Raw genomic sequence first — 17664 nt, forward strand, 5'->3', positions numbered from 1 at the left:
GTGTTAGAGTTTGGAGGATACGACATACCGGCTGACTGCAGAGAGGTTCTTGCAAAGGCTAGGGCGTCCTCAACTCTGAAATGCTACGGACACAAATGGAAGAGGTTCTCTGTCTGGTGCCACGCACAGAAGATTAACCCTCTACGGATTACGGCTCCCCAAGTACTGCCGTACCTACTGACGCTGGCCAAAGCTGGACTGGCGCACGCGTCCATCAAGATTCATCTTGCTGCGATCTCCCGATACACCAGAACCATGGGGCGGACGTCTTTGTGGTCTCATCGTCTGGTGAAAGAGTTCATGAAGGGACTGTTCAGATCGTTCCCGCCGGTGAAGGCTCCGGCCCCGGCGTGGGAGCTCAATGTGGTGCTGACCAAGCTCATGGGACCTCCGTTCGAGCCTCTGCACTCGGCTCCGTTGAAGTTCTTGTCGTGGAAAACAGCGTTTCTTGTGGCCATCACCTCCGCACGAAGAGTGGGAGAGATCCAGGCCCTTTCCTGCAAGCCCCCGTACTTGACTTTTCACGACACGAGGGTAGTGCTCAGGACGCACCCCTCCTTCATGCCCAAGGTGCCGTCGGACTTCCACCTCAACGAACCCTTGGTGTTGCCTGTTTTCTTCCCGTCGCCTTTGTCGCCGGCTGAAAGGACTTTGCACTCGCTGGATGTGGCTAGAGCGCTGAAGTTCTACGTGGACCGCACAAAGTGTTTTCGGAAGACGTCACAACTCTTTGTGAACTTTGGACCTGTCAATCAGGGGAAGGCTCTCTCGAAGGCTTCCATTTCCAGATGGCTCTCCGGCTGTATCATGTACTGTCATCGGTTGGCAAACCGACCGCTGCCTGGCCGTCCAGAGCGATCGCAGCTACCACGGCATTCCTATCTGGTGTGCCCTTGCTGGACATCTGCAGGGCTGCTACGTGGAGGTCGACGCACACCTTCACGAAATTCTACTGCGTCGATCGGGATTCCAGGGAGGAGTCCAGGGTCGGCCAAGCAGTGCTGCACAATCTGTTCGCCTAAGGTGAGCCTGGTGAGGAGGTAAGAATTGCTTAATGTTGAGTTCGATGTAATGCTTAATGTTGAGCCTTTGCCACCTCCCGTGGTTGTGCATGTGTGTACTGCTATGTATTCTTTATTCATGAGCATGTGAATCCATGCCAGACCCCATGCTGGAGAAGGAACAAGTTACTTACCTGTAACTGTTGTTCTCCAGCATGGGTCTGGCATGGATTCACATGCAAACCCTCCTGCCTACCCCTCTGCGGCTCTTCACTTGGTCATACTGCCACTTCACGTGCTACCAAATCTGAAGATGGCTGCCAGAGGCGGGGCTTAGGTAGAGGGCAGTCATTGGCTGTGGTCAGTATGACGCAGAGATCAGTGATTGGTTACTACTACGAAAGACAGATCAGAAACAAAACTATTACTGGTTTTTTCTTTACCGAGGATTCCAAGCCTGACGACGGGGAATATTCATGAGCATGTGAATCCATGCCAGACCCATGCTGGAGAACAACAGTTACAGGTAAGTAACTTGTTCCTTACCGAAGGTAGTCTCAGACTTCCCCTTCTCAGCAAAAATGACATTACCAACTTGCTATCCACCTCCTCATCCAGGAAAGGAGGAGAAGTTGCATAGACTGTACCCAAAAAGGGCTCTCAGTTTTTATATATTCAGAATGGCTACATTTTGCCAAGATGACCAATTATTCATTGGCTATACTGGTCCCAAATTGGGCCTTGAACAAACAATATCCAGGTGGATCATCCTGGCTATTGGAGAATGCTACAGATTAGTGGGCAAAGACCCGCTATACTGCCTAAGGGTACATTCCACAAATGGCCTGGCAACCTCTGCTGCTCTTCAAAGAGGTGTCCCAATCAATGATATGTGTTCAGCGTCCACTTGGTCGTCAATCCATACCTTCGTAAGACATTACTGCTTGGATTCATCTTTCAGTCAGGGAGGACAATTTGCGAAAGCGGTCCTTCATTTAGTCCATGATTAGATCTAAATTTAATTGCCAATCCCACCTTCAAATTATTACTGCTTTGGGAATCTGTCATAAGATGAGGAATACATGGGAGGACACAATCCATTCGAAGAACAAGTTACTTACCCCTGGTAACGTTCTTTTGATTGGATGTACCTCCCACGTATTCCTAATCGCCCCGCCCAACCTACACCGCTGTACAATTTACATGGTATTACACTTTATGCTTTCTTGGAGCCTATGGTCTATGGTAAGCCTGGTAATTCCTCTTCAGGAGGGGCAAAACAGAACTGAAGCCAATGGGCGCTGCGTGCGCTACTTATACTGATGATGCCGTCGAACGGAGGCCCTCGAGGGACATAGACTCGAAGACACTGTACACAGTGCCCTCTGTCGAAATAAATTCCAAAGCGAGAGATAATTATCATAAGATGAGGAATATGTGGAAGGAACATCCAATTGAAAGATTGTTACCAGGTCAGGTGTGCAATGTCAGGTTTTGGACTTGCTACTGATGGATGGCCTCATTTATACTGTAGGGTGCAGAACAAGTCATTCTACCACTGGAAATGGTATACCCTTACTCTCAGGGTGAAAGCTTCTCTATCTTGGGTGCTGAGAACAGTTCACCATGTAAGCGGTCAACATATTTGTGCTTCAGAAATATTGCAATATCATATGCACTCTGCATTGCTATAGCCTTGTGCTACACTGTGCCGTACGATAACCACACTCTACTCACTGTCTGTTTTGTGTTTTTCACTATTTCAGCAACTGAAACTCCTGGGAAAGCATCAGTACCTCATCACTGATGTGGCGATCACCACTGTGGTGTGCTTGACAAGTAAGGTTATTTGCAGTGCTTAGAATTCATTCAAACATGTATTCTATGCCATGTGTTCTAAACTGTGTGAAGGGTTATGAGCAGCTTTCTAGGACCACAGCACTCCAATCAATCACCAGCAGCCTAACCCCTTCACCAATGTGTGATCGATAAGCTCCTAACTGGTAAGCCCATCACTGTGTTCTACACACATCGTTTGAGACTATCATATGCATACAGAAAAAAACTTTGACTCCAATTTGAATGAGGCTTCCTTCATGCCCCACTTTCTAAATTTTCAACAGAGGTGAAAGTCTACTGTGCCAAGCACATAGATAATGCACTCTTCCGCAAAAGGAAATGTTTAAACTCATCAATTACCTGCAGCCAGGCAATTACCCTATAATGGGTCAGAATTTCGGGAGTGGGAATTCTGACTGCGACATGTTGGTGTATTTCCCTGTAATGCATCACCATTTATTTCATCTCAAAGCTGAACTGATTCTCCACCCCTAGACGTGAAGCAAAGCTGACCCATAAGCTTGCTGCAGGCAGCAACATAGACCAAATATCAGACCACCATTAATGCTTCCAGACCCTTCACAATAACAGAGGGTGTAAATCCTGTGACTACAAGCAACCAAGTCGAATGTCTGGCAGCCCAATCAGACAATCCTGAGCCAGCAAGCACTTATCACCGTGTTTCGGGCCTCTCAGCAGAACATGAGAGCAGCGATATTGCTGGGGAGAGCGGCCATGGCCCTCCCACCCTCTCAGCACCACTACAGAATCCCCACAATTTGTGCCTGAACTTACCTTGAAAAGCGGACTGGTCCAGGTGGGTTGGGCACACGCGAGCGAAGGCGGTACCATTCAGGAGTTGTCGGGAGCCCGAAATGTCCCCAACAAAGTACAGCAGCTGCCTACATGGGGACAGGATATCACAGGCATGTGTGCCAGTCACAGCAATGCCCCATGCAGGCATTCTAATGCTTCCCGAAACAGAAGTTCCCCTGACGAGAAAGAAATCAATCTTGGGGGATGTTTGCTGGGCTTTTCCAGATTTTACCGAAAGTCGGAAAGCCTAAATATGATCAATAGTCCTGTTATTGATCATGCATTACCTGAAGACTAGTGATCAGAGATGGAAATGTAATATAAATCATTGGTATGCTGTACCACTAGTTGTATCCCTTTTAACAGAGTGTAACTTTAGTTCAAAGGCTCATGAAACCTGTCCTTGACACTTTTAATTTCTCTTGAGCCAAATATAGAATTGGCTTAGGCCGGATATTCAAGCACTGCCAGTTTCCCAGGTCTCAGCAAGGCAGACACACACATCGTCCGTGGCTCTACAGGTCAATAAGGTGCTTACATTTCTTTTATCAGTGGCAGAGACTTTTTATATGCATGATCAAACATTTCCAACTCAGAGATTGTAAAGCACCAAATCTGTGATAGTTAGATTGAGCAACACAATGCGCACCTTCAAAGATTAGTTTATATCCATGATGATTGACATGCAAAATAAAAGGTGCTTTAAGTCACTCATCAAATGTTTTACACATCATGAATAACAGCGAGCTGCAAGTTTGTGACAAAGAATCTGCATACATAACTTTGTTTATTTCTTCTTTTATTACATGTCTTAAATCACTGAAAGTACAGTGGGTTAGCTAGATTTTTCAGGTTGGTATTCTCTTGCATTCTGGGACTTATCGTTTACCTTTCAGGATGTGAAAATTAAAGCCCAGTGATATTCGTTTGGCTTAATATGTTGCTAAAAGGATTTACGTGTTGTCATGTGGCTTTATTATGCAATTTGTGTTTTTTCTAAGTTAACTCTATAAGACATTACTGTAGACTTTGAAATCCAACAATTTGAGCCAAAGTTTGTGATCCTGGTCATCGCCCACCACCACTACCCCTGCTTGGCAACCATATCCCCCTCCCACCTCCACCATCTGCCCGACCATCCAACTCCCTCATTTTTGGATGCAGCCAGAGTAACACTCGTTCCTTTTTTCCACATTTTTCCCCGTTCACCACTGGTACTGATGCACACAGACCACGTACCTCTATATTCTCCTGCTGTTTGTATTCACAAGCATCGACCACAGCCACATATTGAAAGATTGGGGGAAACTGCCTGACCCAAATGGCACTATTCTGATGATGTGCTTCTTCACCAATAGCACAGAGAACACCTTTCGAGTGGATTGTGTCCTCCCACGTATTCCTCATCTTTGATATTTCCTAATATCCAACTTGTTGCCTTGGGGACACATTTTTCCCAGTAGAGGGCGCTGCATGTCGATGCTTGTTGAGTCGATGTCCCTCGGAGACCTCTGTCTTGATGTCAACATCATCACGGGTATAAGTAGCACGCGGAGCGTCCGTTGCTCAGTTCCGTTTTTCCGCGATTCACAGCTTTGGTAACCAAACGCTCGGTTCCGTGTTATTCGTCAAGAATATCATCAAATTTCTTCAAAGTTACTGTCAAAAAATCATCGGGCATAGCTTCTTCATCAGCTCCATCTACCCCTGGTCCGGTTTAAAAAAAATGCTGCGACTGCGGGGCTCAGATGTCCATGACAGATCCACACAGGCTCTGTCTTTGGTGCCTTGGGGCAGAGCATCCATGTTCAGAGTGCGACAAGTGCATGTCAATGACGGCGAAGGCCTTGAGGGAGCGCAGAGGGAAATTGGAGAGAGGTAAGCCCCAAAAGTCCATTACCCCTTCCAAACGCACCTCCGATGAGTCGAGACCTTAGTCTCCTCATCACAAAAAGCACTCCCGGTCACGTTCTCAAAGTGGATCACACCATCCTCTTCGAAACATAGTAAGAAAAAGCACCATAGGTTGCCTTCCACCTCATCCTCCAGTTTACCGGAGAGGGTCATATGTCCAACCAAACACAGTTCCACGGCACAGGGGGAGGAATTCCGTAAAAACATGCTAAAGGTGTTCGAGAATGCGGCCTTGCCCCCCGCGAAGATACCTACAGGCAATACTCCAGGAGAAAAACCTGGCAAACACAAAAGCCGGGAGTCTTTGACCTCGGCGGTAGGAACTCATTGAGAGCGTGAAAAAGCCTGGAGTCGAGAAAAAGCCTCTGTGACGCACAAGAAGTTGTCACTATCAACTTATAAGGCCAAGCCGAAGACTCCATCATCGACAGCCTCAGCAACTCTATCGAAGGAGAAACCATCGACGCCTAGAGTGCCGACCTCCCAACGCCATTCACGATAACTTCGACAACTCCTTCGAAGACATCAACATCACAGTCCATTCCATCGACGACATCGAGGCCAATAACGGTTATATCGAAGCCGCTGACTCCCTAACAGGTCCCAAGAAATTTAACAAGCTTTGTCAATGCCAACAGTTTGGGCTTTTGTGTAGGCATGGGAAGTGCACTTGCCAGGCACAACCATAGTGGTATTGACTGACTGTTGATGGTAGCAGAACAAAATGGTGCGAGTACCTGCGCACCTATTAGCAGTGCCTGGCAAAAGCTTAAAACGTATGCACAAGCTAAAAATGAGCTAAAAATGTTGGCTTAGACAATGCTTGTTTTAAACCAGACTTTAGTGGCTTTGCTAATGCTTGTTTATTACAGGACTTAATAAAAGGACATGCACAGTGCTTATAAATATAGTGACTGAAGGCAGGCCTAGTAAGACATTTTAATTGCACAAGTAGCGTGTTTACAACTCCAATTAAGTCATTAACTCTCAGAAGCCTGCTTTGCAGCCCCTTTGAAACCCTGATGTTAAGGCTTGATTAAAGAAAGCTCAAAGAGTTCCCATGCGGAGGTGTTTTGGGTGGGCCGAGGCAGGAATAGGTGAGAATCTCTATAGGTATTAGTATGGCCAGTCAATGGGTGGGCGCATAACCAAACAACACCTACAGACTCGAAGATGGCTACCTAATACGAAGCGCCTTGGCAATACTGGCGAGGTGTCTGAATGAACATCTCCAGACTTAGTTTACAAGAAATATGTTCAGTGTTTGTTGATATTGGGATACTTAAGGATATTGAGTTCAAGAAAGGAAAGCTTATGTTTTTGTAAAATTGTCTTTTATAAAATGTTATCCATGACACCTCAGAGATAGGTGAAACCTGTTTGAAATGCATATAATTATAAACATTGGTGTTACAAAGGACTTTGAATCTGCAGTTTGAATGGTCTACAGAGTGTTTCCATTTTTATTTATTTAGTTCAATACGTAGTTTATGAGTGAATTTATTAGCTAACAAGGAGTTTTCTCCACAGGCGTGCATTTGGGTCACCTACTAGAAACAGTGGGCCGATTTATTGTATAATATTCATACACTGTCATCAATACTGAGTAATGTTATCTGGTTCATTATAGATCATAAAACATAGATTTTTTTTCTTATGTACAGGAAGATGCCAATTGGCCAATGCATTTCGGACCTAGAGGTTCTTAGTCATTGTGAAATCTATAAACATCACATACAGAAAAAATAAAACCGAAGTAATGATTAAACTCAAAATTATGAAAATCATAATCACATTGGATACTTAACCTAGCCTGCATAGAACACCACTACAAACACAAACATAAAAATATAGAAACCTGTTGACGCAATGAACATATACAAGAAAGGGGAATTTAGAGTAATAATCAAAAAAACAGGTGTGTCTGTACAAAAATGTCACTCATCAAGCGGTTAGTCTATGGTTTCTACCCCAGGACATAAAGAAATGTCTGCCAGCAAGCTTCTTGTGATTTCAACGAGAGTGGTCCTAAAACAGGGGCTGACAAATATATTTTAATGTGTCTGAATTAAGCTAAACCCAGAGCTTCAACGGAGGATAAAAGTTCAAAACGCCAGAAAAGTTAGCCTCTGAGCTGCTAGCTACCAGTGAAGGTACCCTAGTTCAATGTGGTAGCCGCCGGCCTAGGGGCACCTCCGGAAACAAGAGGGCTCCCAGAGCTATGCGCGCAGTTTAAATCACACGTATCTAGGGGAGAAGTGCGCATGCGTCAAAAAGCAATATGATGTAAGACGTTCCCCATCAGTCGCTGGGCCTGAAGGATCCTAGCAATGCTTGAAACGGCCATATATGTGTGGACAATTTCTAACCACAGTAAAGTATGAGAAAGATGCAGCGAGTCATGACTATACCCAGAAAAATAAACAGAGATATGCAAATGAAAATACACACACAGAAAAGGACTCCGAATTAACACATTGAAGTGCCTTATTAGTACCAGTAATCCTGGTAACACAACTACATCAAAGTAGGTGAAAAGGGGAGCACACAAAGCTAAATCTAGTAACATTGAATTATATGATATAAGTCATTTATAACGTGCCTGTACACAAGTGTTTCTAGGCACTACAAGATAAGGAAGGGAAGACAGAAGGAGGACAAAACAGCAATCTTACTAGGCCTTGTGTCATTCAGATCGTGCAAGCGTGGGGGGGGGAGAAGTTCCAGTGGGAAAGGGGGATTGGAGAGTGCAAAGGAACCCTGAAGTGCTGCCAGGGAGGTGGCTCATTAGTGCAGGGGACTGTAGGGTTACAGATACAGATCTAAGCAGTTGGAAGGCCCGGAGGCAGTGCAAGGGCAACTGATCGTGCAGGAGACTGGACCCATAGGTTCAGTGGGTAGCCAGGTAACCAGTATGTGCAGCAGACGGGGACATCAGCAAGGGAGAGCGAAAGCAGAAGCGAAAAGGAAGGTCTTGAGTTGATTCAGGGCCCTTAAGTGGTCCTGGTCAAGTTTGAAAGAGGCAGGGAGGATGTTCGAGAGGGAGGCCCCAGCCGAGGACAGAGATCTACCCTCACTCTCTGCCCGGAGAAGTGTCTGACCCTCAGAGATTTGGGGGTGGATGACCGGAGGGCTCGAGAAGGAAGATGCTTAGGAAGAGAACGTTGGATGTAGTGTGGTCCCGGGTCCACGAAAGCCTTGTGGACGATGCAGAGGGTCTTGAACTTGATCCTTGCAGCCACAGGGAACCAATGGAGGTATTTCAGGGCTGGAGAGATACAATCCCTGGGCTTGAGGCCAAGGACAAGTGTTGCAGTCCTGTTCTGGACTAGTCGTAAAGAGCAAAGAGGAGAGGGAGGCCGATTTAGAAAGAGGCTGTTGCATTAGTCCAGCCTAGAGAGGACCAGGGCTCTGGAGACAGTGAGCTTCTGGAGGAAAGTGAGAAAAGGAACTAAACCTCTGAGGAGGTGCAAATACAAATCAGTGGTGGTAGGACAGTACAGAAGATGAAAATAGAAAAAACAATATCCATCCTCGGGGAATAATGTGCGCTAAGGAAAGTAGATGCAAATCGATTGCTTGATAGTAACATAATAATAAGGCTTGACAGTCCCAAAAAGGTAATCTAAATGTTACAATACAATACCAAAGTCACCTACACTGAAAGGCCATGAAAAGAAAGTTTCTAATAAAACAAAGCATTCTCCATAGCGAATAAAGCATGTCATAATCGCATCTCTCATGGAGATGAGCAATGAGAATGCAGTAAGTCACATTAGCGCTCTGTGTGTCCAGAAATACATATTGATGTAAGATCTGATAAATAACCTAATAGCGTGTCCAATCAAAAAATACTGAGGCAAGAGTCCAGTCGATGCACCCACAAGGCTTCTTGTGGTTCCAACCTTATTTGTTTGTTACCTCCTGAATGATTTCTTGTCAATGACTTCCAACACTTGAAATCTCATCTGCACAGTGGAGTGGCCATGGTCATTGTAGTGTCTAGCGACCGACAAGTTCTTATTGCATGTCCTCACCTTATTCTTGCCTTCCTGGGTGTCTGGCCCAGGTAATAAAGACAACATGGGCATTGTATACAATATACAACATTCTTGCATTCACAAGTAGCATACTGTTTCAAAGAAATCTTCTCGCCCATCCTAGAAAAAAAGGTAACGGGTCCCTTAATGATGCTATTACAGTTCCCACAGTTTAGGCACGGGTATGTACCAGCACAATTAGGTTTCCGTCTAATATGATCTCGGGTATCTGCATTGACTAGTCGATCTCCCATGCTATAACTATGTTTATAGGCAAGCACTGGAGATTCTGACAATAACCCTTTCAGTCTCTCATTGTTCTTTAGAATGACCCAAAGTTTAAGGATACTTTGTATAATCCTGTTGCTTTGCAGTGAATATTTTGAAACCTGTACAAATGTCAGTATAGTCATAGCTGTTTTGGTTTGTAGCAGCCCTGCTATGGTCTGATCAGTAGTTCTAACTAGTGCTACCTGTTTCTTCTTCACTGTAACCACACATTTTAAATTTCCCACACATTCGTGCAACCTCATCTCTGCCCAGCTCACCATCACTCACAATACTCTTGATCCTTAACAGTTGCGCATAGAGTAGATTCCTAGTGTAGTCAGAGGATTAATCTGATGAAGAACATTGTTTCTATCTGTCTCCTTGGTATATAGAGTAGTAGGTATCTTCCCTCCTAGTACTAAAACATTGATATCCAAAAAGTGCAAATGTCTGTACCAATTTCTGCTCTAAATTGAATACGTACATCAATCAAGTTGATGTATTGTACGAAGTCTGTCAACACTCCCAATCGTGCTATGTCAAATGGCAAGGACATCATCAATGTATTGCCCCAAGACCTCAATTATTTATGCCAAAATGGGTGATCAAGTATTTGCTGTTATTCAAACCTGAATATGAAACAGTTGGCATATGCGGGAGCCATAGTTGCCCCCATGGCAGTACCTGATGTTTGTAAATAGTACTGCGTCTTTTATCTGAAATAGGAGTTATGAGATTTAAACTCAAGCAGAATCTTAATTAGTTATTTTGCTGTTCCTGTATTCTCCACCTGTAATCGCCTTGTGTCCTAAGTCATGGGGGATACTTGTATACAGGCTGTTAACATCCACTGTAAACAATATGTCCTCTGCAGTCAATTAGATGCTGCCCAGTTGGTGCAGAAAATGTGCCGTTAGGTTGTGCAGTCTTCACGTTGGGCTGTCAGTACAAGTCTATTATTTATGCTTTTCTAGTGTCTATTGTGGGGCACTTTATGCAGACTTACTCTTTTAACATTATTGTCATTTGTTGAATTTGAAGAAGATTGTTTATAACTGGTGGTGCCACCCACAACACTACACCCCCATGTGTATCCCAGGTGCACCAAGCAGTCCTTTTCTCTGACTAAAAAAAAGACAGTGTCACACCATGTTATTGCATGCATTATTAGCATGGTGAGAGAGAGATCAGGGCCCAGAGTTCCTACTAACTTAAGAGCACCAGCGAATCGGAGGTTCTTTCCAACATCAAATGCAAGCCATAACTCATCAGGGCTCAGAGGAGTGGCCAATGTTATGGCTAGAACTATGATGTTGGTGTGTACATTGTGTTAAGGTTGCTGATACCCTTGCTGCACAGCATCACAAGAGGAGATGGATGCACATGTGTGCCTCCTCATGTGAGCATGCAGCAAGTTTCAAGATGACATGAGTGTTTACACAAAGCACATTGGTATCGTTTGTGTTAATCACCTATATTATTGCCTTACAAACTTAATTTCTCTTTGACCCTCGTGTTAGTAGATGCAGTTCCACATCAGTGATCCCTCAATTTCTACTGCTCCGTCTATGTGCTGCCCCAGTTCTATTAAACATGTAGTACTACTGCTTGGATGCATTGGCTCTGTGCCATCCATTGAAAGTGCAGCAGCCTGCTGATAAACCCTGCCACTGTCCTAGTAATCATGTAGTAAACATGTAGTAGTACTGCTTGGATGTATTGGCTCGGTCCCATTGAAAGTGTGGCAGCCTGCTGATAAACTCTGCCACTGTCCTAGTAACCATGTAGTAGTAATGTTCTGATGCATTGGCTCCGTGCCATCCATTGAAAGTGCAGCAGCCTGCCAACAAAGTCTGACACTGTCCTAGTAAACACGTAGTAGTACTGCTTAGAAATGTTTGCACTGTCCCATTGACAGCATATTACTACATTACTGCTTAGAAATGCTCGTACTATCCAAATAAAATATAGCCAGCTGAACTCGAAGGTAGGACTTTGACATACATTTCCTCTTTCTACTTTTTGCAAAATGTTCACAATAAATAAACATTCGTTTTCGTATTCCCTTTTTGGAAAACGTTTTGTTTAAATTCAGATTTGGTAATTGGGAATTTTCCAAAGCAGTTCCTGGCATAGGTTTTGAGAGGTGTGTAAAAGTTTAATGTTTGCTTTAAAAAGGCTACAGAGTGTGAGTGCTGCTGTTGAATCTAAAAGAAGGTCTTTGAAAAGAGGAAAAAAGTGTTTCCAAATATCCCCTCCCCCGCAAAAACATTTGAGTGCTTTGACCAAAAGATGAAAGCTCTCCCACATCTTTGTAACTTCAAGGAATGGGGTTACCCAGTACATTTTGGGGGGTGTAATAAGGAACAACAGCAGTCAATGTTAAATGTAACATGTAAATCATGACTGTGTTCATGGCTGTCTCGAACTAATGCAGTTTGCCTTTCTTTTGTCTTGCAGTAAGCCTGAGCGGTGCATACCCGAAGCTCGCCCCCTACAGACCTCCGAACCAGCTCATGTCGCCCCCTTTACTACTCTCCATATTTATTAACATACTCTTTGCATTCATCGTACAGGTCTGCAACTTTGTTTTGGTCCAGAAGCAGCCGTGGTATAATTTGACAAATATCCACAGGTACTCTCCATATCCGTCGACACTCTGCATCGTTCATTGCTAGGATGTTTATAAGTACTACTCAAAAGATGTGTCTTGTGTTCATTTGTCAGCTGATAGTTAATCTTCCCAAACACCTTTCTCAATCCTCACCTTCCCTTCTTCACATAAGAGGCTGTTTCACAGACTGGGGATGTTATTGCATATGTCCCTGCCCATATTCTCCATACCTTGTGCCCATGTCCCCGTACTTGTACCCGGGCACTGGACTGAGTTTCAATTACTAATGTGCCTCATCACAAGCTGGGCGGTGTGGGTAAAATCTGACCATATTACTGTATACCGCCACATTACCGCACCGCCCAACCATGACCTTGGCTGAAAGTTGCCGGATTCACCTTCAGCTATGACCTGGAGGTAAATTCTCCAGCTTCTGACAAATTTCGGCGAATTACTGCTGCGGAATTAACACCATGCTAATTCCTTCAAAAATGCCCCATGGATTCCTATGGGGACTAACACAGTCTACCGCCACTTGTAATCCGGCAGTATTACCGCTGGAACAAGTGGCGGTAACGGTAATACAGTTTGTTGGTATCTCGGCAGATTTACCACTGAGATACCACCAAACCTATGAGGCCCATTGAACGTTACTGAGAGGCGTCACCAGCACATCTGATGGGGAGATCACACATTACTCCCATCATGTTCCATGTATAGATCCACAATCTGAATGAAAGGAGAGTAGTGCTGAAAGGAGTAGCACTCAAAGCAAAACTAGGCCGGTGTCCCCAACCTGTGACTCTACAGATGTTCTGGACTGCAACTCCCACGATTCAAAATAATTAACTATACAGATTTAGGCTGATGGTAGTTGTAGTCCAAAATATCTGCAAAGTCAAAGTTAGAAGGCCCTTGAACTAGGAACTCAAGCGCTACTTCTGCTGGTGTTCCTAATTCTTGCCAAATTGGGAACCATCTCTGACTTTGTTTTATTTTTTATTTTTCTAATTTTTTGTTCACAAAGAGGCTAGATGGGTGTTTGCTTTAAATTGAGCAGAGTTGGAAGCAAATGTTTCATAGTTTTAATAGGAATTTGAAGAGGTGTTGGTAAAATCTTTGTAAGATTGCCAAGGTGTCCTGCCAGTGGGACAGACATCCTTGATCTGCAGCAATCGAGTGATGGGACACCACATTTGGGTGCATGTTTTGGGGTTTAGAGAAGACGAGTAAATTCTTCACTTTGGGAGTACAGGCCTAACCTTGCCTAGTGGTAGCACTGGCCCTGGGTACGGTGTACACGATAAAGCCGCTCAGGAATCCTGTTTTCTTGAATTTGACCTGCGTCCCTGTTGGCAGATAGTGAAAGTCTTTGTGAGATCAGCGCTGGGCACTTGCATTCACCACTCGTGGGACTGCAGGCTTAATGCAGACCTTGTAACCTCGCGAGAGACCTGTAGGGAGCGCTGCAGAACATCAAGCTCCAGTCATCCCTCTGCCCCAAAGTTATTGTGCAGTCAGAAGTGTTCTGGGCCCGTTCCGCGCCACATTGTGATTGGCAGAGTGGTCTAGTAGTTAAGATGCCATCTACTGGACCCATGTTCTTGATGTCTAATCCATGCTCTGGGACTCGTTGCACAGCCCTCCTCTGTTGAATGCCTGTGACCTAGATCCAGCATATGCAGACAGCAGCAGCTCCAGAACTCGCTGCAGCGCATCAGAGCTCTGTACAGTGCGTGGCTAGCGAGTGCTTGGGCTGGCATCTTTTAACAGTAGCGCAGAACTGTGCCAAGACCTCAACCTCAGTCAACACAACCCATTTTCAGGTGTCCAGTTGAAGGATCGATTACAAAAGGTTCGAATGCAAAAGGTGAGAGTCAATAGGATCGAAAACCCAAGGTTCACATTTTTTTTTATTATATATTTTTTTGGGGTTTCCATGTAGGGAAAAAAAAGTGGTTTTTACCACAAAAACAGAGGTGGGGGGGATGACCCCCCCAAAAAATAATAATAAACAAATAAAAGATTTCAAACCTTTCGTTTTCGGTCCTTTTGATTAGAACCTATTCTAATTCGAACCTTTTGATTCGAACCTTTGAACTATAACCCCATTTCACACACGGAAGAGGGCATGTCCAAACGCATGGGTGAGGAATTTCAGTACATGGGGTTGGCTATTCCTGGGGGCCCATCCATGAAAAGACACACTTGGCATGGATACACCTCTGCCCTCTGCCTTTACTAGTTTCAGCTGAAATTGATGAAATACCAGAAAGTGCTTCGGAAATAGTGAGAGCTCAGAGTGGGAGAAGACGATGGAGGCTTGACAAATTTATATTAAGGGAAGGAATAAAGACTGGTGAAATCAGAAATGAAATCTGTGGGCATCTTTGAATAAGAGTATCTGGCAGGGCACATCGCTGAGCCCCTGGTGGGATGCAATGAAAGCCATGATTGGAGGCCAAAGGATTGACCTCACTGCAAGCAGCTGGCGATTAAAGAAGGTGGGCAGACAAAGGGTTGGTTGCTAAATGAAAGGATCTTAAACAGAGCATGTGCCGGCAAACAATCTGGCTGCCTCATAGGTTGCATGACGAGTGTCTGTTAATAATGCAAGTCAAAATCCTGACTATCATTATCTGCCCCTTGAGTGTTAGACACTGAACAGGGCAGCACCATTTCGGGGGTAACCCTGGAAAAGCCGGTACCATGGAGTCTACATTGCTGCTGAGTGTAGCACCCTGTGTAGAACTCGCCATACAGGACTTTTCAAGAGTATTAGAAAATATCTATAAAAAGGAACAATCTATACCTGTCTTGCACATGGAGAATACCAGTGGTTAAAAGTAATATTAGGCTATGTTTACTGTATTCATTTCTGGCTCTGCTGTTCAAGCACATGAAGGATATTATGGCCTTCATTTTGGGGGCAAGGGTAATAAATCAAAAGTGGGGTAAAAGTTACTGTTTCGGCCTTTAAAGGCGGGATGGGTGATATGCCCATGGGTATTTTGAAGCTGTCCAACTGGGGAGAATAGTGGAGTGGGTGCAGGATGTCTGAGAAGCATTTGCTTTTTAATGATCCAGCCATTTCTACCGCTCCACCAGAATCCAAATTTCACTTTGGGGATTCTGGATAATGAGCTTGTTATTTGGAGACAGGCAGACTGCACCAAAGCGGGGGGTATACTGTATTTGTTAGGGGGAACTAGAACCCTTCCAAAAGGTTCAGAAAGACTAAGGGTTCTGTGAAAGAGGACATCTGGGGTGCTTTCAACATGATGAACACGCAGGTAATTTTAGATATTAATACAAACTTCTGATTTGATCAAAGGGCTAATTACAGCCATTGATAAGATGTTGTTGGGTGGGCGGATGTTGAACGATAGTTGTGTGGTGGAGTGAGAAACACTAGGTACACATTAGGAGGGGTGATGAGAAATGTGCCTTTATGTTCCCAACGCTCAGAAGGACAATAACAATTGCACTATCGTTGTTCTTTCACAGTGATGGAAGTGGTATAGGTTCTTCAAGCACGACCCGAAGTGCTGGAAGGGTTGTGGGGATGTGGCCTCACTAATGCACATATGGTGGGAATTTCTCACAGTGAGAGGTGTTTGGGTAGATCTTTGACGCAGGAGTAGAGAAAAAGTGGGGTTCCCTTTTCTGAAATCTTCATATCCTGTCTTCTTGGTTTGGTGAAAGTAGGTGAGGATAAACCCTCAGTATCTGGAGAAACACTACTGTCTCGTTTCCTTCTAGCGGCAAAGTTAACAACCCCCCCCCCCGTCAGACCGCACACACACCCCTGTGCAGGGGAGACAAACAGCTCCAACATAAAATATGTGGCTCCTGCAAGTATTTAATGCTACGCCCACACATGACCTAACACTTTGAGCATAAAAGGCCTATCCCAACTCTTCTGCTGATGCTGTTGCTTGGGGAAGGGGTAATTGGAGGGAGAAAAAATGGGAGGAGCCAAGAAAGTTGTGCAAAGTACGCTTTGTGTCTTTATTTTCTAATGTATTTCAATAAGAAATACCAATAAATTGGGGGTCGCTGTTGAGCAGCCCGAAAATGGCTGCCTAGCCTTTGAGCTCTGTGAGATGTTGGCACAAATCCAGCCACATCAGCGGACCACATTGTTCCCATCTCCTCAAACTGACCCAGATTGCTGCTAATATCCTGCTCACTTCCCGGCTCTAATTTCATCGTAAACCGAGCTTCGGGAGACCCGCTGTGACCCGTTGCTGTACGGGGCCTGATCGTGTGGGAGGACCCCGGCGCTGCCTGGGACCTGGTGGGGAGCCACCTCCGGGACTACGGCGGGAGGCTGCGCCCATCGCCGGTGACATACTTGGCCCTTGCCTGCCCGCGCCCTACTGTGAACGCGTGTATGCGGCTGTGATTGTGTCTCCCCCCCTGAGTGCTGCGGTGACTCTGACTGGCCGCGCTGCACCGGGGAGCTGAGGCCGTGCTTGGACCTGGCTTTGGGACCGCCCCTTCCTCCCATCCTGCGGTGCTGCGGCCCGGCCCTGCCGCCTGTGTGGCGGCGTGTGATTTGGGGCGGAGGACCGCTTCTGAGGCCGGTGCGCCTTCCGGGCCCTCGCTCCTCCGATGCCGCCTGCGCCTTCATTCCCCAGTGACTGCTGGATCCGTCAACCATATCCCGCGGGCTGAAGTTTGTGCTTGAGGGGCAGGTAAGGAACTGGGGGGGCACAACCCCCGTGGGAATCTCCCACACTGGCCTTCCATGCGCCATCACTCATTCTTTGGTGATTTTGCCGGCGTGGCGGTGGCTGTGCTGCTGGGGGTTGCGTGGGCTGCGCCTGCCCTGCCATCTTCTACGTCACCAGCTGGAGTGGGCCGTGGGGTTCCTCCATGCCTGGACCCCATGCCCCGACGGTAACTGGGGCCTGCTGGGTCCACGGGGCTGCGGGCCCCACCTGCTCCACCTACTTTCTCACTGGACTGCCTGGGGGCCTACAGCACCACCGCTTCATTCCTGCTGTGCTCCTGGCCTGGCGGACATTGCGCCTCTCACCCTGTCAACTGTACTGGGCCGTGGGGTCCTGCTGCATCTGGCCCCATGGGCCCTGATAACATTTAAGCCTGACTGTGATTACAGGGCTGCAGGCCCAGTCTACCTTTTCATTACCAGCCTGGGGGC

General features: G+C 45.8%; 1 protein-coding gene across 2 annotated transcripts in view; it reads left to right on the top strand.

The window, feature by feature from the left end:
* Positions 1-17664, top strand: part of LOC138491106 (probable cation-transporting ATPase 13A4) — a 1999067-nt gene that overhangs the window by 1666146 nt on the left and 315257 nt on the right. For both annotated transcript variants that reach the window (XM_069617426.1, XM_069617427.1), the window contains exons 25-26: positions 2768-2840; positions 12341-12515. In XM_069617426.1, the coding sequence (XP_069473527.1) occupies positions 2768-2840; positions 12341-12515 (248 nt within the window). The remainder of the gene's footprint in view (positions 1-2767; positions 2841-12340; positions 12516-17664) is intronic.

The sequence above is a fragment of the Ambystoma mexicanum genome, chromosome 10 (assembly GCF_040938575.1).
Source record: "Ambystoma mexicanum isolate Mex_15411 chromosome 10, UKY_AmexF1_1, whole genome shotgun sequence".
NCBI classification, from domain to species: domain Eukaryota; kingdom Metazoa; phylum Chordata; class Amphibia; order Caudata; family Ambystomatidae; genus Ambystoma; species Ambystoma mexicanum.